General features: G+C 45.3%; 1 protein-coding gene and 1 non-coding gene across 2 annotated transcripts in view; both read right to left on the reverse strand.

The window, feature by feature from the left end:
• Positions 1 to 15,006, reverse strand: part of POLR3E (RNA polymerase III subunit E) — a 37,835-nt gene extending 22,829 nt beyond the window's left edge. The window contains exons 1-6 of the mRNA XM_024208471.2: positions 14,902 to 15,006; positions 8,296 to 8,376; positions 6,947 to 6,997; positions 5,048 to 5,125; positions 3,124 to 3,239; positions 363 to 445 (exon numbers count right to left, since the gene is read on the reverse strand). Coding sequence (XP_024064239.1) covers positions 363 to 445; positions 3,124 to 3,239; positions 5,048 to 5,125; positions 6,947 to 6,997; positions 8,296 to 8,331 — 364 coding nt within the window. The 5' untranslated portion in view covers positions 8,332 to 8,376; positions 14,902 to 15,006. The remainder of the gene's footprint in view (positions 1 to 362; positions 446 to 3,123; positions 3,240 to 5,047; positions 5,126 to 6,946; positions 6,998 to 8,295; positions 8,377 to 14,901) is intronic.
• Positions 15,007 to 15,154: 148 nt separating this feature from the next.
• On the reverse strand, positions 15,155 to 15,236 carry TRNAL-AAG. Its single transcript has one exon. It is a non-coding gene; the product is annotated as a tRNA-Leu (tRNA).
• Positions 15,237 to 21,629: the final 6,393 nt, after the last annotated feature.

The raw sequence follows: 21,629 nt of genomic DNA on the forward strand, positions 1-21,629 counted from the left end.
GTAAGGGAGAACAGCAATAGAGAGCCAGAAGTGAATTTATATACAATATTAAATAATATCCCCTTCATTGTACATGGTTTGAGGCTATAATTCAGTGGTAGAGTTCTGGTGGCATCTACAAGCCCTACTAACTGTTACCTTGTTTACAATGTCATTAGAACACCTTGATGGAATCTCAAGGACTTTAGAACACTCCAAGTAGTTAAGTTCTCCCTCATGATAACTTATTTATAAGGAATTGACAGCCACTAAATAGGAACAGAGGCTGCTAGAGACAAAGAACACAGTTTTCTCATTTCAAACACCCTGCATATTTAAAAACTGATTTATTTCATAAGGTTGGGGGAGGAGAAAAAAATAACCTTTTCTATAGATAGCAGCAGCATAACGGGAAACGTTACTCGCAGCCTGTGAAGAGCAGAAAGTTTGTCTGTCCATCAGCTTCCTGTAAATAAATTAAACCTTTATGACTACAGTCCACAGATACCTCAAAACATGCAACCGTTAAAGGGCAGAAGCAAAGAGTTGTCGCTCTCTAAAATGAAGTAATTAAACTTGCCAGTCTTTTAAAATACATATTTATATGTATATTTGCTGATCTCCCACTCTGCAGCATTATTTACTACGGGTAATGCGGAAGTTACAGCTCCCCAACTACAATGTTAACTGTCCCATGTGCTCATTCAATTCGAGGCTCTTTAGAAAGTGCTGAGTGGTGGCTTCCCAGCTATCCAGAGATGCCCTGCTGGAATTACACAGCAGAAGACACTCAAGAGCATGGGGCACTGGAGCAGCTACTCTGCTACCTTGATCCTTCCTCTGGGAGAGCTACTGGGTTACATTAACAGCTACCAATGGCCCAGAGAGGCCATAATTCAGCAAAGTATTTAAGCTTGTGCTCAAGACTTATATATGTCCCCCATGCTTTGATGGCTCATGGCTAGAAATAGCACTGAGATACATTTATTTGGCTTAGATGTTGTTTTGTCATTTTTCCAAGGGGCAAAGGCATAACACTCTCCAATGGCAGAAAATGCCACCAAGTTTAATTGCACACCTTCCCGAGTTTTATTTTTACCTGCTGTCATTATAAGCAACCCTTAGACTATGCAACTAAAAGAGATTAGATAGAAAAAAATATGCCTCTAATTTTTGCACATTCGACAGTAGTTTGCGAATAGTCACACTCACTATTTCCCTGAATAGCCAGTCAGCCACTTTCCCCTGTTGTTTGTGTGCATCCTTCATGATGCAACAGGGGAGCAAAAAACATTCTGAAAAATGGAACTGTAAAAAATTTCACAAAAATCAGTAGCAAGACTCAGGGATAGGTGAGATACCTGAACCTACTTTTAACTCTTTTTTTAAAAACTGAAAATTTCAAGTTGACAGTGTCTTTTAAAATGCAAAATGTATAGACCAAGATTTTCAAAAATGACTAGTGATTTTTGGGTGCCCAACCTTAGACACCATACAGTGGCTATATTTTTTAGGGGGTGTGTTCAGCATTTCCTGAAAATTAAGCTCCTTAAAGCTGTCTTAAGTTGGGCACCCAAAAATTGACCAAGTCCCCCCCCCAAATCACTAGTTACTTTTGAAAGTCTTGGCAACATATTTTAAAATGTCTAAATTTTTCCATATTTGGAAGAGGGCCTATTGTGAAAGTTAACCCTAATTGTAAGCTGAAATGTAAAAAGATGTCAGAATAACGTATAACTTTTTTTAGCCTGCGTGGGAATTTACCATGGAAAATAGGTCAAATTATTTTCAATAATGGTGTTATGAACAAGTGCAAGAAAACCAGAGAGAGACTAAATTAGTCCAAACAAACAAACAAACTCTACTGACACGATTCAAGGACTGTGCTGAGGTTGGACTTAATAAACAAGATATGGGATCAGGAATTAATGGACCAAAATTGGTGTGAAGGATATAAAGCTAATTGATGGACAAAATAATTAGATGAACTATGCCACCCATTTTTCTCATCTTTGGGTTCTTAAAAAAAGAAATGTTGGGGGAGAAAAAAATCTCTTTCCCCAGTGCATGCCAGCTCAACATCCCCCAGCTCCGCTAGTCTCGTCCCACCTCACCTTCCCCAACCCCAGGACAGAAGCAACAGACCAGACCAAAGGACATTCTTCCTGAGAGGAAGGCCAGCAGGCCTTACTCCTCTTTAAGGAATTTTGTTTTTCACCTGGGAGTCCTGAAAGCCATTATATCATCATGACATCCAGTCCTCAGCCTATCAGTGGGGATACCTAACTGCCAGCACCACAGAGGCACCTAAGATTCTGTTCTGTTTCCCTTCTCTTTGTGTTACTTTCTGCCTGCGCCCGCAATTCCTCTCTCTCGCGGTTTTCCACTGAATCCTAAACTGCACTACATCAGCAAAAAAGAGATGAGATGTCCATAGCCCTGTCTTGTCTAAGGAGAAATGACCCAATCAGATGACATCCCTGACCTGAATGTGAATCAGGGTCCAGGCACTAGGTGTCATGGTCACCTGCCAGCCAAAGTATCCATTCACAATTGACCAGTCGGCCGGTGTTCCAAAAACACCAACAAAAGCTGTATTTCCCCCACCTTTTCTATCCTGCCTCTTCTCCACCTTGTGTCTGTCTGTTAAACACAGGAGAAGTGAATATCCTTTGCACATCAGGACTGACAGTAAAATTAAACCTTCCTTTTAATCAAAGAACGGTTGTTAACGAAAATAAGACTGATATTTTGTCTGCAAAAGGAGAGAGACTTTAATATGTTTTATTTAAGACTGTTTTGCAGTGTCATTCCATTTCAGTTTCAATATAAATGTCTGTTTTAATTTCTTCTTCTTCCTTGTGTTCGATCAATAAACTTTCAATTTAACAAGGCATGGTTTTGGGTGTTTGCTAGAAACTGAGTAAGCCAAGGCCTCTGTAGAGAAAACCCAAAACCTAAGTGTCACTGTTTTAATGCTGAACAGAGAAGGAGTTTATAAACACCTTTAACTTTTTTGGTCCTTGAAATCATTACAACAGGCCTTCAGATTGCATATTTGCTTGCTCTGCCCCTTCCCTAAAAGCTTGATGGGAAAGCTGACCATTGACTAGAAAAGAATGTCAGAGCAAAGAGGATACCTACGAGGAATAGGTACTAGTTTCATCTGTGCAGGTACCATCCACATTGAGAGCGATCTGTTCTCCTTTGCTGCGACAGTAGTTGGGATTCAAAGTATCAATGGCCATTTCAAGTTCAACCTAATCACCAATAATTAAGAAAGAACCAATAGTTAGCATAGCGTAATCACCAAATATTCATCCATCTTCAACCAAACTTAGGTTCGTCTCACAAAGACGAACGTATGTTTAACATTATGCCTACAAGCAGCCCCATTAAAGTCAATAGGACAAATCACCTGCATAAGATCAAGCAGGTGCTTGAGTCTCTGCAGGACTGATATACACTATCATGCTGTATATCAGTGTCATTTGCAGACGCCCAACGAAAGCTACTGTATTTGATCTGTCCTTCAGGAACGGCTTTTGAAGATGTATCATTTACACTGTAGGTGAAGGACCAAAATTCAAGACTCTCCCTTTACATCACCAATTTTTTTTTCTGAAAATAGCACACATAACATGCTCAGAGTTACAGCTGCCCAAGCCCTGTCACTCTCAACATTATGTCAGCAAATCTATTACAAGGCACCTTCTTTAGGTGTTCTTCTCACACTCCTTTCCAGTGCATCATACCCAAGTATAGGTGGATGTTTAATGGCCAAACTCTGCCTCTCAAAAGCAGCTCATAATTCTCATCGACATCAATAGAAATGTACATAGCCACTGAAGGGCAGAATTTGGGCATTATGTCTGAGATTTTAAATGGGATTTAGAGGAACAATTAATGGGAGTGGAGAGCCTAAGTGCCCTTAGGCAGCCTTGAAAATTTTTTTTTTTTTTTTTGGCGTGTGTGTTTGTGTTATTACTAGGTTGTCAGACAGCTTTGTGTAAGAATACCACGGCCCCCTTCCCTCTCTCCGGCCCCCTTCCCTCTCTCCTGCCACCAGGTCTATTCAGAAATTCTGAAGCCCAATGCATTTCCGCAAGACTTGGGCAATGAAACACCATACTATGTTCCATCTAGTGGCAAAGAGCCCCGTTCTGATCTTACAGTGGTTTTATGTCAGTGTAATTCCATTGGCTTCAGTGGAGTTACTCCTGATTTACAACTATGTGAGAGGAGAATCCGGGTTACATATGGCTCCTTGCAGAGCTTGGGCCTGACCCTGCAAGCTTCCAGAGGCATGTGGATCTCCCACAGATTTAAATAAGAGAGCTGCACAATAAGGGCCCTTTATCGAAACACAGACAGGGGAATTCTCCTTGGGAAAGGTCCATTAAACATTACAGCCTTGATTCTGACCTCACGCTAGCAATACATCTGTAACCTCATTGATTTCGAGAGTTACTCCTGATTTACACTTGCCTAAGTGAGAGCAGCACCAAGCCCTACCACTAATACTAAAATACAGAGCACGTCACCAGAACCCAAACGTGCTCTAGAAATAAAGACCTATGAAAAATGCTCTTTCAAATACGGATTATTAGCACAAGCATCCCCAACCTGAACTAGAATTATCACATGTTCAGCTACAATGGCTCTCAGGGATGGGATTTCAGTATTTTTATACTAAAGGAGTATCCTCTGCATCCAGGGCTTTGGAGCTGTGCTCCGGCTCCACTCCAGCTCCAGGCAAAAACCTGCAGCTCTACTGCTCCGGAGCTGCTCCACGCTCCAGCTCCGGGCTCCGCTCCAAAGCCCTGTCTGCATCACTGCTTCACCCACTTCTCTCCAAAGCAAACTCCATGCTGGAGAAAGCCCTCTTTAAAATTTCTCAAATACTCAAAGAACTAACCTAAGAGATGCAGTACCACAAATGGCTGCATCACCACAACAGCTGATTATTAATAATTATATGTATAGCGGTAGCACCTAGCAGCAGAGCACAATTCATATTTCCTAAGCACTAGCATTACATGATGACTAGCATTACATGATGCCCCACCTTTTGCTGCTTTGGTTTTATCTTTGCCGACAGATGCGTCACATCATCATACGTCATGGAAGCTGGACGAATAGGATACTAGAAAACAAAAATGGTTCACAGAGTGTCTTTCATGCAAAGTCTCAACATGCTTCACAAAAAATTAAACTAACTAACTGACCCTTCTCTTCCCCACCCCACTTATGTATACCTACTTCCCAGATGATTACAAGGCACAGAAGAATGACTTGACTGGTCTGGTGAGTCACTGGCAGAGCTGGGAAGAGGGCCCAGAAATCCAATCTCGCAGTCCTTTGCTCTAGCCACTACACAACACTCCCTACCAATGAACCATGATATACAGAATTTTTTATCCAAGAATCTCAAAGTGCTTTACAAAAAGGTGGGTGAGTATTAATATCCCCATTTCACAGAAGGAAAAATGAGGCACTGAAAGATTAAGTGACTTGGCCAAGGTCTTCTAGGAATTCAGTAACCGAGTGAAGAATTCAAACCCAGATCTCTCGACTCCCATTTCCCAGCTCTAATCACTAAGTCACTGCTTCCTCCATAACACATGGGAGAGGTTCGCCGTGTTATTGTAGCTGAGTCAGACCCAGGATATTAGAGAGACAAACTGGGTGAGGTAATATCTTTTATTGGACCAACTTCTTTTGGTAAAAGAGTGCTCTCATTAACTGGAATTATGAGCATAAATGTTAGGAGCAGCAATACAGAGTTAAACTGCTTCATAGATGTATCAATTAATAATTTCAAAAGCAGAGAAGCCAACATTCTTTTCAATACAGGGAGGTAAGCAACTCTCTATACTACCCACCGCAGTTTCTCTTTCTCTGCCCTTTACTATCACCAGCCATCCCTTCTTTTGGCACTATACTATGTGTTTGAATGGCCCAAGGCCTAAACAGGCCCACCTAAACCCAACGCTGAGCCAGGTCTGCAGCCCCATGCAAGAAACTACATTGGGAAATCCACCAAATGCTGCCACACTAGTCACAAACCCTTGCACTGCCAATAGGTGCTAACACACAGGAAACAGCATAGCAAGTGAAACTGCCCAGCATCACCCAGTAGAAGTCATACTAGGGCAGGGGCGGGCAAACTTTTTGGCCTGAGGGCTGCATCGGGTTTCGTAAATTGTATGGAGGGCCGGTTAGGGGAGGGGGTCGTGACCTAGCCCCCACCTCGTATCTGCCCCCCTCCCCCCCCCAGCACTCCTGCCCCATCCAACCCTCCCTGTTCGCTGACGGCCCCTCTGGGACCCCTGCCCCATCCACACACCCCCGCTCCCTATCCCCTGACCCCCGCCGCCCCATCCAACTCCCCCCCTCCTTCCTGACTGCCCCTCCCCGGGACCCCTGCCCCCATTCAACCCCTTGTCCGTCCGTCCCCGACCCCTATCCACACTCCGCCCCCTGACCACCACCCCGAACTCCCCTGCCCTCTATCCAATCCCCCCGCTCCGTGCCCCCTTACTGTGCTGCCTGAAGCACCGGTGGCTGGCGGTGCTACAGCTACGCCGCCCGGCTGGAGCCGGGCCACACCACCGCCACCACGCAGCACAGAGACCGGGTCAGGCTGAACTCCTGGGGCAGCGCAGCTGCAGAGCCCGGAGCTCCGCCACCCAGAGCATTGTGCCAGCGACGGAGCAAACAGGCTGAGGCTGCGGGGGAGGGAGGACAGCAGGGGAGGTGCCGGGGGCAAGCCTCCCTGGTTAGGAGCTCGGGGGCCGAGCAGGACGGTCCCGCGGGCTAGATGTGGCTCGTGGGACGTAGTTTGCCAACCTCTGTACTAGGGCATGCTAGGAGCTGTTAGGATCTATGTTAACATTAAGAGAAGTTACTGCTTTATGAAATAATTATTCTTTAAAAATTATATCCAAGAAGTTATCTGGAATACCTGGAACATATACAGCTTCTCCGACAGGCTTTTGGCCAGGTACACGTCAATCTAACAAAGCAAAAGAAACAAGTTTAACCAGACTGAAAGCTACGATTACTGATGCCCTCAGACATTACTGAAAATGTAGCCATCTGTTCTCAAGTTACTAGAGCTGGGAGAAACTTGCCTAGTTTAGGGTTTCACTATGAATGCTGAACCTAAGTCAGGACCATGAATCTTTTGGCAAACCCATCCTCTGCTAATTTTCCACACGAAACTCAGCAATTTTGTATATTTTTGCCATGACACAAGGCAGAGGTCAGTGGCTTTGGCTGAGTGTTGGGGGTCTCTCAAAGCAAACTCAGGGCATGGCCAACACACCTCTCCTGGGACAAGGGAAAATGGTTCTCATTGGGGTTTGTGTGAACCTAATACCATAGTATCACACAGCTCTAGAAGAAACTCATGTCTCTCTTTGGTAATAGTGATTGTAAGGTGAGTATCTAACTAATATCATTTCATAAAGGCAAAATTAAAAATGAGAGATGGGATGAACATGCTCAGAACACCATATCTGTCCCATTACCAGCTCTTTGCCACAAATACCTAGAATTCATGGAGGTTTCATGAATATCACAAGTGGGCACTGCCACAGAATGGCAGCCATTTTGGGAACTTATGTGGTCCTGTCAGCTCCCGCTCCTGCTGGCCACATCCCCTCCCCGAATACCTTCCCTTTCCTGGCACCTTCACAGTGGCCCTTGTGTGTGAATTCACATAAAAAAATCAATAGGACACCACAGCCACTCTGATGATCCTTTTAAAAGCAGAATGGACCAAAACTCCTTTCAGAGCAGAACCAGATCTCAACTGTTTGTTTTAGCAGGAGCAGTGAACACATTTACCAGTAATTTCATTTTTATAAGCTTCTAATCCAGAAGAGTAATTCTATTTAAAATTGTTCTAACTTTCCAAAGTGAAATTTAGTACACATAAAAGATGCCAGATGATAAATCTGGAGACTGATCCTGTATTTATCCACGAAACAGATAAAGCAGTGATGCTAGCTTCAAAACGCTGACCCATCAATGTTCCTCATCCCTGACTTGGAACACAACCCCAGGGGTCAAAGGCTAGAACAGTTCTCCATGCCAAGTCTGCCCACAAGAGTGCCAATTTATTTTGGCAATGAGGACACCTGTACACTTGATCCTGGGTTCAGACCACCTATTTCCTTCAGGTACTGTAGGTTTTTGAGCATCAGATGCCAGTTAAACCCAGGGAAACATTCCTTCAGAGTGCAAAAGGCTAAGAAAAACAAATTTCAAGAAAACCATACACTCACTAATGACACAATGTAAATTTACCTCTTGTATAATGGGGTCATCTTCTTCATTTGCCATGCTAAAATGGGAAAAGCAATGTTTCAGGTCCTTCCTTAGCACAATCTGAAAGAGAGGAAAAGTACTGTATCAAGGATGGTTTTGTAAGAGCTATAGTTCCCCCATTCATAATTTCCATCTTGTGTACCATGTGCAGCCTAGGATCTTTCCTTGTTCACACGGTTTGAGTTCCTTTCAATTGAAGGGAATTTTATTTTTTGGAAAGCAGATTATGGAGAATAAATTTGTGTGGTCTTATTTCTTCCTTCCTCCTCTTTTGCTGGCTATGACACTTTTGTACAGTATGTATTTTAATTAGGCTTGGCAGAATTCAATTTTTTTCCTAATGTTGACAATTAATATTGATTGTTATTTAAGATTTTTTTTTTATTTTTAAACTATTTTTATTTTACAGTTGCAGGAAATGAAGGGGAGATAGAACCAGGAATAGGACAGCACTGACAGCGGGGCCGCAGGGGGCTCCCTGCACTGCCAAGGGGCCCAAGACACCAGGGCGCAAGGTGAGGGGAAGGCTGTGGTCCTGGCCTTGTACAGCAGAGACCCACAGCCAGGACTACAAAGGCGACAACAAAACCCTGGCTGCGGGTTGCTGCTGAACAGTTCCTGTCCAGGGACAGCTCCTAAACTCCTGGCTGGTGAGTGCGTGAACGGGGCCATGACAGCAGAGCTGCACAGGTTCCCAGCATGGCTGCAAGGCTGGTGATCTCTGATGGTGCCAGGTGTGGAAGAAGCTGCGGTCTTGGTAGGTCAAAGCAGAGACCCTCTGGCCAGGGCTGTGAGGAGGGGGGCAAGTCCTGGCTGCAGAGGAGGATACCCTGCGATGGAACAGCTCCTGACTGGGGACAGAACCATTCAGCAGCAAGGCGGCTTCCCCCACAGCCAAGGGCTCAAACTCCTCCTCATCACAGTGCTGGCCTGGGATGGTCTCTGCTTCACTAGGCCAGGATTGCAGCGTTCCCCACAACTTATGCCTCCAAGGATCATGTATCATTATCCCTGTGGCCATGCAGGGAGCCCGCTGAAGCCCCACTGTCATGGGATTGAGGCCGTGACAGCAGAGCTGCAGAGGGTGCCCTGCACTGCCACTGGAGAAGTGACACCAGAGCCCGCCGGTGCAAGAGGTGGGGGAGGAGGCTGCACTCCAAATGACTGTTACCCTCCCACCAACTGTTACCGATTGATTTTTTTTCCCATCTATTTCAGGGTGTCAGCTGAAATCGACATTTACTGATGTCTCTCGATTTATATCGAATTCTGCCAAGCCTAATTTTAGGTTATGAATGCATTGTAACTGACTGGCACATGGACAGTGCACTGCATAAATGTCCAGTGACTGTATGTATTTACCGCACTTCAGATGGTAGGAAATTAAAAACTAACATGTTTGAATGAGAATTCTCAGTCTGATATACATTTCTCAGCCTCTCTTTTGTGCCTTTGAAAATATCTGCAGCCCAAGGTCTTACCACCTTACATCTCTGATCTTATCAACTCAAATGTGCCCCATGCAATTGTGCAAGGAGAATTAATTGTGTCTCTCGAAAGGAGCAAAGCAAGACCAGGGATGGAAAATGAGTGTTCTCAGCAAGCTTCCCCCCAAAAGAGAGGCAAAGATAAAATGACACTTCCAAAGGTGTCATTCAAGTTCCTATTCTGCAAGATACTGAGCTCCCTCTGCTCCCGTTTAAGTTGCCAAAAGTTAAAAAAGTCTTCAGCACCTGGTAGCATCTGGCCCTTACTGAACATGAATGTTTATGGGTGGCCACCTGAGGGGAATCAGAGTTAAGACCTTGATGGGCTGTGGAAGGAGCCAGGGCCCAGATCCACAAAAGGATTTATATGCCCAAACCACTGGACTACAGTGGACTCTCTTGCCCAAGGACTATGTAAGTATTTATCCGCAGTGGATCAGTCATTGGGCCAGAGAGAGAGAGAGAGAGACTATGACACTGTAGTCCAGGGCTCTGGGCACCCACTTGGGAGGTGAGAGATTCAGAGTCCAGTCCCACTGCTGCAATCACTCATTCTTCATCCACAGTGGAGCAGCTTGGACAGGACAGTGAGGAAGCCCCACATCAAGCTATCCTACAGCCCAGTGGTTAGAGAGGTAGGAGATCCCAGTTCCAATCCTTTCTTCCCCTCTGCCAAGGAGGGGCTGGGGATTGAACCTGGAGCCTCCAAATCCCAGACAAGTGCTCTAACCACTGGGATAGAAGTTATAGTGTTGGAGGGGCAGCACCACCTCCTCCTCCGGCTGTTTTGTGCAGAGTGAAGCAGACACCTCACTCATTCCCAGAAGACACCCCACAGGCATCTAAACTGCCAGGTGGCAAGTTCCTGTTTGTGGATTGCTAAGCAGAGATAGGCGCCTATCTCAGAGAGGGGCATGGCTTAGCCCACCCATCATCCGCATCTCCCACTGGCTAATTTAGGCAGCTCCCCACCTAGCGTGCTGGCTTTTGTGGATCCCATTGTAAGGCCCTTATCTCTCCCCATTCATTGGCCCTAACTTAGGCTTTGTGGATCCCTCTGTTCCTGTGATTTTCTAGCAACTCCGATGCTGTGCGTTTAAATGCTTAAGTCTCATTGTAGATCAGGGCCCAGGGCCCTCAAATGGAGCAATGACTGTCTCTCCAACACCATAAACAAAATAAGCAAGGTTTACAAATTATTTAGGCTGCCATCGCAATAGAAAATGTTTAATTAATCCAATAGTTATCAATAAATGGCAGCCTACAGCGGCCTCTATCAGTCTGGTAGGGCGCATGGTAGCCTCAAATCAATAAAGGAAGTTTCAAAAATTAACAAATAAAGTTTAAAGAAAATCCTATCCAAATTGGAATTACCACCCATGGCAACCCTCTAATCCCCAGGCCATGGGACTTGCTGTGTATCCTGTGCCTCTAGAGAGAGGTTGTGTCCAGGATCACATTGCTGATCATGCAAATATACCATGGGTAAAAGCAAGATACTAAGAGTGTGCATGACTGTAGTCATTTTCATCAATTACATGTGGACACACATTGTTCATATATTTTAATGGCAGGTTTAATATGCTCCAATTTACCTGGAAGTTTATAATCCTAAAAGGTCACATTAATGAGTGTGATTATTTACCTAACGTTTCAGGAGTCCTGATCACTTGTGGTCATTAAAGATCCCATAGTGCTTGGGCATTAACTCCAACATCCTGGCAAAAATTCAACTCAAGTAACTACATTCAGTTTACTTACATTGCCTCTGCAGTTTCAACTGCATACAGCATTCTATATTCTTCACCTCATGTCTAAACTGCTGTGTAGAGTAGTTCTACAATGTTAAATGGCTGCCACTTTCCACTCCAGAAGTGGCTGCATTTCAGTCATAGGACACTTGAGCCCACTATATCTCTTACTTGCCTCAACACTATTTGAGACTTTACTACTTAATATTTGGCATATTTTCAAATGTTACAGAAATACAAAATGTTCATGATCATTCTGCATTCTCAGTTACTGTATTCTTAATTAATTGGAGTCTTCTTGGCACAACTGTCAGCATGTGGTATACAATTAAAATGGTGACTATTAGATCAGATTATCAGAAACTGGATTCTTTTGAAAAGTGTAAGCATGAGTGTACGTTTTACAGAATTAGAAATGAATATTTCTTTTCCGCTTACCCCAGCTCATGGAGTGACTCAGTTACTAGTGAAAACATCAGATAATGAAGACAACAATTTTCCAATTCCTTTAAGGATAAAAGATGTCTAGAGGGTTGCTTTTAATAGAATATCAGAATGGCAAGCATATGAACAGGAGGCATTGTTACCTGATACAGCTTATAATATTCATACAACTTTCTACAATGAAGGAAATTAAATGGAATTAGATTCAGGCATTTAGTACAGGAAGACAGACAGACAGGTCTGAGAAAGACCTTTTCAGTAGAAATACACTAACCAGAAGAAGAGTTCATGAACCGTGGAAAGAGTAATGGAATGAAATTAAGATAAACACTGGGAGAAAAAGCATACAACTTACAATTTAGTAGATGGCTCAAATAATTTTAGGTAGCTTTTGGATTGCTAAAGGGACTTCCATCTATAGAGCTCATTGTTATTAGTTAATTAAGCTTCAAAACACCCTAAACACCTGTAGGTAATACATACGAAGCTCTAACTTGGCCTACTAGTGAAACACTGCTAACTGGGATGGAACGAAGCAGCTGGTTAACAGCCTCCCAATTTAGAACAACTGAAGAATATTCTATCCAATTTAAACTGCAAGTTTAGCCAGGATATCGGGGTAACACATCTATTCGCATTCTTATGAAAATGCCATGGGATCTTAAATGGCCACAAGAGGAGTCAGTTTTTTCTGGTGTATCATGGGGTCATGGTATGGACAAGGATGAGAACCGCTGTCCTAATAATGTACTGAAGCTCTGCCTCATTACCAATAAAGAGGGAAGCGTGACATTTTCTGAATTACCAATGTCACATCCTGTAGCACCCAGGTTTTTCTTAGAGGTCTCTCATTCAGACACTGGCCCTGACCCTGATTAGTTTATGTTCAGCACCAGGGCCAGCTTTATGAACTGCGGGGCCCAATTCGAATACCTGGCGGTGGTCCGGGTCTTTGGCGACGGGGGGTCCGCTCCGGGTCTTCGGCGGCATTTCGGCGGTGGGGGGGATCTTCAGTGCCGTGGAAGACCCGGAGCGGACCCCCCGCTGCTGAAGTGCCGCCGAAGACCCGGAGCGGACCGCCGCCGGGTGAGTAAAAAACATTAAAAAGGCGCCTAAGACGCTGGGCCCTCTTAGGCACGGGGCCCGATTCCCGGGAATTGGGGGAATCGGCCTAAAGCCGGCCCTGTTCAGCACAGAGCCTATGCTGGTTTGAAAACTGCAGAAAGACAACTGAACTGAATGTTTACAAGGTTCTTTACTTCATCTCTTCCTCCTTTTGCCCATCCATAAATAGTTCCACAAAACCACATTCTGTTAATTAACCAAAACATTGGGACCTTCTGTGTTCCAAGGCTTCTATTTCCAGTTAGGCTACTACAGCCAGGCAGGTTAATGTAGTCAGGATTTAAAGAGGCTGCACTGTAAGCTACATTACGTATGCATCACCTATTAAAACCTTAACATTTCCATAAATATCATTTGTGTACAAAGTGTTAAACCTGTTCTTTCAGCATCAGGTTAGATGGATGAATACAATCAGCAAATAACTTCCCTCTAACGACAGCATAAGTGATTAAAACAAACTCAGTACATAGAGTAGGTCACCTGGTCAATGAGTCAGTGAAAGCTCCATGTCACAGGCACACAGTGCCCAGCAGCTGCTGAGCCAGGCTGGACCCTCATACAGGCCACCACTCTCTCCCAGCATAGAGGTTTTTTTTTTAATTATTATTTTTGGCAACTTGTAAACCTACTTCCTCCCAGCACAATGATACCAGTAAACAGGGGAGGAAAGGCAAGCTCAAAATCTTCAGCCAGGATTTAAAATACAGGTTCAAATTATTGATCGCAAAAATCCTGCTCTGAGCAAGAATGACTTGGTAACTTGTTATGAGACAAATTTATTTGGGCATAAGCTTTCGTGGGCTAGAACCCACTTCATCGGATGCATGCACTGGAAAATACAGTAGGAAGATATATACACGCATTTTTTCATGTTTTCTGTGTCTATATCTTCCTACTGTATTTTCCAGTGCATGCATCCGATGAAGTGGGTTCTAGCCCACAAAAGGTTATGCCCAAATAAATTTGTTAGTCTCTTTAAGGTGCCACAAGTACTCCTGTTCTTTTTGCTGATACAGACTAACTCGGCTACCACTCTGAAACCTGTTAGAGCACTGCATCCTGTCTCATTTCTAAATAAGCCACAAAACAGATGGCCAGAAAAAGATGCATGTACTTCTGCAATTCACCAGTCACTCTACCAGGATAGTGGGAGTAGTTGGAAGGAGTGGGGATTATCAAACTCTGCTAACTTTTGGGGGGTTGGGGAATAAGCCTCCCCAACGAGATGGCTGATGTAACCACATAACCTCAGGGAGTAGAGATTCCAAAACCTCACATTAAATCCGACTCTCTCATATTTCTGGGATACTTTGAGGGCAAAGAGGGTGCCAACTCTTTTTTTAATCCTTGCCTTCGAACACAACTAGCCTTTGGTGTCAGGCTGCGACTGAGATGGCTGATGTAACCATGCAGCAATCTCAGGGAGAGCAGTCTGCAAACCGCACACAGAAGAGAGGCAGGAAAAAAAGAAAGATTATAAGTAAACAATGTGAATTTGTTCAGTCACCCCTCGAATCAGGCAAACTCCTCCCGCGGGAGGGCTTCGCAGCACACACCCAGCCCCTGGCGCTGACCAGCTATTCCCAGAGCCCACTCTCCAGGCGCTTTTTACGTGCAATGAGTTCAGACTCCTCGGAGAGTTTTTAGCTCATGCTCAGGATTTGCAGCAGGCAGAGCGAACCCCAGCCCAGGCCTTGCTGAGGAACGCGCCCCACAGCAGCTGCAACGCCCTGTGCAGGCGTGGGGCAGGGACAATGGACCACACATGCTCCCCCTACCTCGTGGCGCGGACTCCAAGGGCAGAGGAGGCCACCGATCCCCCCCTTCGGCGTGTTGCAATGTGTGTGCAGGTCCCGGGGGCTCTCATGCAGCAGCCATGTTGATGTAACTCCAGCAGCAGACACGTGGGGAGACTAGTTCCTCCTCTTACCCACAATGCTTCCCAGGCGGGGATAAGTTTCTCAGCTTAGCACCAGGCGGCGCTGTGCGATCCCTATTTTCCCTGCAAAACACGGAGGCACAAAAACGTTGTGGCAGCGGTGGGATTCGAACCCACGCCCCCGAAGAGACTGGAGCCTTAATCCAGCGCCTTAGACCGCTCGGCCACGCTACCTACATGCACAAAAGGCGCCTGTATGCTTTATTCATCTCAGCTCTTCTGTTTTTTTGGTTGTTTTCTGTGATTATCTGGTGCATGCTCAGTTATGGAGAGGTCTTTTACACTGAGATGAAGGGCTGAGCCCTTGCTTCCATTAAGATCCTTTTTTAAAAGAGTCTTTTTCAGAGGGTAAGCTAGTCAGATACATGGTTAAGCTCAAATCAATGACCAAGGTAGTAAACAATAATATGAATTAGCAATAGGTACTAATAGTTAAGTATAGCTAATCCGTATTTTTGCATTTACATTGCATTAATTAGAGCAATTATTCCAGAGCCTTAAGCAGATGGAAGTTCTGGAGGGATGTCCCAATGTTCGTTAATAATGTGGACATTCCACTGTTCCAATGTGGCAGCAAGCTGAGGCAATGGAACATCACAATGCAGTGTCAAGCCTTCACAGAACATTATCCCAGTACAGCATCGTAATGTGATGTCACAATACATATCAGATCATTGGAATACAGTGAAACAATGCAGCCGTAAGCTTCTGTGATACAATGCCACAATACAGCACCATCCCACTGTTTTGCAACATTGCAATGCAAACATCAAGCCTTTACAACATCACAATGTGATGAGGGTGCATTGCCCCCCTAAATGAGGACTGCACCATGGCTGAAGAAGCCTAAATTGCAGGCCTCTCTTGCCCAGGATGTTAAATCTATACAAATAAAAAATAGTTTGGTGTGGTTTTTTCTTTCCTGACCAACTCTTGCTAAAAAATCAAAGACTGGTTCATTTGAAAAGCCAACCCTCTAGGCATTTAGAGTGTGATTTTTCTTCTCACTGCTATGCAATATAGCAGTAAGTAGTTCACCGAAGTTCATAGTATTACAGCAATGTGACCCTAATGCAGGGAAAGAAAAAGAAGAGGGGCATGGTGAGGACTGGTACTTTGAGTTGGTGTCTGCCGAGGGTTTTCTGTGTCCCCGCTAGTGTGCGGAGGATCTGGAGACATTTGATGTAAAAGCACAATTCATTTTTCTTTCTTTCTTTCCGTATCAGTGGCAATGGGGTGGGAGGGAAAATCTGTCTGGGGAAAGGGAGGCTGGAAAGAAGTCTGCATGGAGCAAGACCATTACATTGTAATCCACCATGATTTAAGTCTTTAATTTGGACAGTTAATTTAAGTGGCATTTTGACAATGCAGCTGCCAAAGCTCTCCTATTGCATGGTCCACCCGACAGAGTCTTACGTTCCTTTTAATGTCCTGAAATATGCCATCTCCTAGAGTTACCGTTGCCAACTTTCTAATCACACAAAACCGAACACCCTAGCCCTACCCCTTCCCTGAGGCCCTGCCCCCGCTCACTACATTCCCCCTCCCTCGGTGGCTCGCTCTCCCCCACCCTCACTCACTTTCACTGGGCTGGGGCAGGGCATTGGGCTGCGGGAGGTGGCAGTGGGCGGTGCCTCCGAAATGGGATTGGTTTGGTTTGGGCTTGCTGTGAAAAGACAGTACAGCTTTATTTATCTTGTAGACCTGGGAGACTTGCTCAGCGCCCTCCCACAATGTCCAGTATGCCCAGCCTCTCCACTGCCATAGATCACTTTCTCCTTCCCCTACACACCGGCCTACCTCCAGGCTTGGGGAGCCTTCTTTCTTCCTCAGGAGGTGCACCCAGCTGGAAATTACCCTGCTCTGGGCTGCTGAGACTTTTGCCAGCCTAGCTAGACACCTGACCTGCCTGAAAATATTCAGGAACAACATAAGAACGGCCATACTGGGTCAGACCAAAGGTCCATCAACCCAGTATCTTGTCTTCTGACAGTGGCCAATGCCAAGTGCTTCCAAGGGAATGAACAGTACAGGTAATCATCAAGTGATCCATCCCCTATGGCCCATTCCCAGCTTCTGGCAAACAGAGGCTAGGGACACCATCTCTGCCCATCCTGATTAATATCCATTGATGGACCTATCCTCCATGAATTTATCTAGTTCTTTTTTGAACCGTGTTATAGTCTTGGCCTTCACAACATCCTCTGACAAAGAAGGGTTAACCAAGATGAACACATGTATATTGTGTTATACTTGTTTTCAAAACTGCAACAGTCTCATACACTCTGTTTAATTCCTGAATGCTCTTTAGAATCCTTTATCCCAGGTGCTGATGCCTCTTTCTCTTACACTGACTTCAGGGCGGTTACTCCATATCCGTGTGAGAGGAGAATCAGGCCTGCAGGCTTTAACTGGTTGTAAAGAGCAATTCACCAGGTCCCTGATCTGCTTAACAAACCAGCAAAAGAGTATACTGAGACAGACTGGACTACTAACCTTTCTGTGATAAAGGACCTGAATGAAGCATGCATTTATATTTCTCAAAGATGGCTGGAAGAGTTCAGACCAACAGATAAAATTTCAGATCAGATTTGTTCTCCCTGTAGGAAGGACTATCAACATGTACAATTTGTTTAGGATCATTATATTGAAAAACTTACTTATCTGTTATTTTATACCTGTTGTGCCATTCATCAGCAAATCAGCTTCATTTCACATCACAATGAAGGCTGGGCTTTTAGTGCTAGGGGCAGTTTCTGCTCAGTGTCCAGGGACTCCAAGAGCAAAATGGGACCATTGCCATATTGACTTAAACTGTGATCTCATCATCTTTTCCAAACTAAAAAGGATTGGTCTGTACGTTTGCCAGGAAGTGGCACTGAGGATTCCGTAGCTGGCACTCTTCACACTGACTCAACACTGCCCCAGTGTTCCAGCATGGTGTTGGGTGCATACTGTCCTTCAGAAGAGATGTACAGTTGAGACCCTGACTGAGTTGTTATTACAGATCTCTGGATTTCTTGTACAAGTAGAGTTGTTAGCCCTACTCCCCTGCCAAATGAGTAATTACATTCTGCCTCCCTGAATTCCTAGGTGTTTGGACTAGGGGAAGGAGCAGGCAGGCCTGGGGTGCATACTAAGATTACAGTTTGTTTGCCTCTTCTTTCCGTAAGGAATCTCTTAAAGTGTTACAAATCAAGTATAGTTTTAACAGAACACATAGTCCTGCATGGGTTATTCAGTCCTGTGGAATGGAGGCTATGCTGTCAGAAAATCAGTGCAGGAAGAAATACTACACAGTATCTGACCTGTAACCCTGAAGTGCTCTTAGGGTTACAACAAGCTCAGGATGAAATTTCCTCCGTTTTTGAGTGCAGTGGTACTTTACAATAGGTACCTGAGGCAAACCTATTGCTCAAAGAGGCATATCAAACCCCACATTCTCTCAGACAAAGGTTATGTGATCAAAGTTTCTCCTTCCTTGCACAGACACAGCAGAGCTCTTTACCTACTATGAATCTTACTCAAATGTGACTGAAAAAAATAGAGTACTGGATGTGAAGTGTGGGTTACACTGGTAGAGTTATGCTGAAGAAACTTGCATAGTAAATCCATGTCTGGGTCAAGCCATGTCTATTAGTTCCTTGGGTTGTTCACCACCAAATTCACTTGTAAAGCTCATGACCCTAGTTTATCTTTTTGCCTATTATGACCCCATCTGCCACCACCAGTGTACAAATTAGCCCCTGAGTGGTAAATCAGTTAAAGTTACATTACTTTACCACTCACACCCATTGACCAACTTGGAGATCTGACATAGACCTAGTTGTGCATCTATCTATACTTAGATTTGTCTCCCACCAACGTAAGTGCCCTGTTACAGCAACACAATAACACCACCTCAGTGAGTGGCACTGAGCCATGATCAATGTACCATGTTACCTATGTCGACTCTAACAGTCCTCCAGCAGCTGTCCCACAATGCCGACTGCTCTGCTCACAGTTGTGAACTCCGCTGCCCACGGCTCACATAAACCAGAAGCACCACCCTCGCTCCCCCCGGCCCCGCACTTTTAAAGCCCTGCAAATGTTTGAAATGCCTGTTCCTGATTGTCCAGCTTGGTGAGCTCACCTAGCAGCTCTCCACTGTTGTGTGCTACTGACTAGCTCACCAGGCTGGCTGCATGCTTCAGACGTGCTCCAACTTGGAGTAAACAGGAGATATTTCAGGGAACAGCAGCAGTCCCACGTGAAAGTGAGGAACTGCAGCAGGCATACCAAAAGGCCAGGAGGCCAACAGTCACTCTGGTATCAAGCTACAGACCTATTGCTTTTACAAAGAGCTGCATAGTATACTTGGCAGACTCCACCACCACCCTGCACACCACCATGAATACCTCTGAGGAGCCTGAGTCACAGGCCCTTGCATGAACAGCGAGGATGAGGAGGCGAAGAAGAGGGGGGCCATGTGTCTGAGGGTTCCAGCTATGCCACGAGCCAGGACCTGTTTGAGACTCCACCGCACTCCAGTCAATCCTGGCAGTTGAGCATGGATGAGCCTGACGAAGGGGAAGGAATCTCTCTGGTAAGTATGTAAATGTATTTCACATTACTATGAAGTACTGATGGCATCCCAACTTAACAGGACATAGCTATTGATTTTTCATTAATGTACTCATACTAGAAGAGGTAGTAGTACAACAAAGAGGTAGAGTTGCTATTTGTTTTCATTCCCCTGTAGCATTAAGCAGGGTGAGCTATGTGGAGCAGTTTGTTTATGTGCACAGGGATGTCCCTTGAATCCTCCTGTGAGATCGTGATGGAACTTCCATGGAAGTATACTGCAGTCTTCTGAAGGTTTCTAGGGATGATAGCCTTATTTCTTCCTTCCTGGTAGGACCCTTTCCCACGCAAGTCGGTGATAACTTTGGCAGGCACCATTGCAGTAAACAGGCTAGCAATATATGGGCCCGGGATGCTTCAGGACACCAGCAGCAGCTGGGCTCTCTGTGCCTTTGTCACATTCAGGAGTGAGATATCAGCTAAAATCACCACTGCCTGTGGAAAAAGGTGCCAGTATTCAGTGTCTTTGCCTGGTACTGTTTCATGCACCCAAGCAATTCTCTCCTCGTTGCCCTCACCCTGGTGGGTCATACTCATCATGGCTAGTGTTGTGAGTGGCACAATGCACAAGCACTCCGAAGCAGAAGTATCAACAAGCATGTCTTGTTTGATGAAAATTTAGGGGAGCAAGGGAAGGGCGTTCCGAAGCTTAAGTTTTACTTTCCGTTGTGACGATACCGACAATGGTGCCTGTGTGTGTTTTATCTGTAGCTGCGTGCTGTTGTGTCCTTCAGGGGTTCCCCTTCTACACCTATGGAACACGAGTCAGATAAGGCGGAAAAAGAAGAGGACTTGGAATGACATTTTAGTGAGATCATGCAACCCAGTGCTGCATTGGCGCATGAGCAGAGGGCTTGGAAGGTGAATATTGCAGACTTTATGGAGAAGGACAGAGCAGACAGAAGAAAGGCACAGGAAAAAGGACAGGATGAGGCACCAGGACATAATGGGGCTTCTCTGGCAGCAAATAATGATGCTGCTGACTCCAGGATCATGACTGGCATTTCAATATGCCAATTGTAATCCGCTGTTTGGGAAGTCACTGCTTGTAGCTTTCTGAACAGTCCTGTGTTCTTAAAGATGCAACCTTCAGTCATCTGCCCTGACCAGCCAACACTAATGTCAGTGAACTGTCCCCGGGGATCCACCAATGCTTGCATAACCATAGAAAAGTAGGCCTTTCTGTTGATGTACTCTCTGGCAGGGTGCCAAAAAAGGGATACGTGCCACCTATTGCTCCACCAGTTCGGGACCCCCATTGCTGCAGATCCAGCCACTATGTCCTGTACTATCCACTATGTCCCAGTCACCCTTGCGCAACTCGTTTCTCCCCCACCTCACGTTGCCAAATCTTCCCAAAATACAGTGCACTGGAGGGGGGTGGGCTGCACGCTGGGATACCTACCCATTGTGCACTGCACTGTGCATTGACGCAAGCACTCCAGGTGAGTACGTGCAGCACTGACGCAAGAAGCCAAGTATGCATGCACACAAGCAATGTACTAACTGTGGCGGCTTTATGCTGACAACTTGTGGCGTCAAAAGTTTGTAGCGTAGACATGGCCCTAGTCTGTGGCAGCGTGGCCACTTTTAAATTCTTCCCTGACACAGTTTAGAGCAGTGGCTCTCAACCTGCGGCCCAATCAGCACAGAGCTGCGGCCCATGTGACATCCTCACGGCATAGAGGTAGTATTGGAAGTGGCCCACGTAACACATCGTGGGCCACATATGCAGGCCACAGCAGTAAACAGGTTGAGAACCACTGCATTAGAGGATAGTCAGTGCTCCCAACAGTATTCACATGAACCATTCATGGCAAATAGGCTCAGCAGAGCAGAGACTCTACCTCTGGGGTTAAACATGGACAGGAGTGACTGTTCCCCCCTCGATAGAGGGTATGGTGGGGGGAGATATGTGGTCCTTTTTGATCTAAATACAGAAGC

The sequence above is a fragment of the Terrapene carolina genome, unplaced genomic scaffold (assembly GCF_002925995.2).
Source record: "Terrapene carolina triunguis isolate 2854851 unplaced genomic scaffold, T_m_triunguis-2.0 Scaffold93, whole genome shotgun sequence".
In the NCBI taxonomy this organism is placed as follows: domain Eukaryota; kingdom Metazoa; phylum Chordata; order Testudines; family Emydidae; genus Terrapene; species Terrapene triunguis.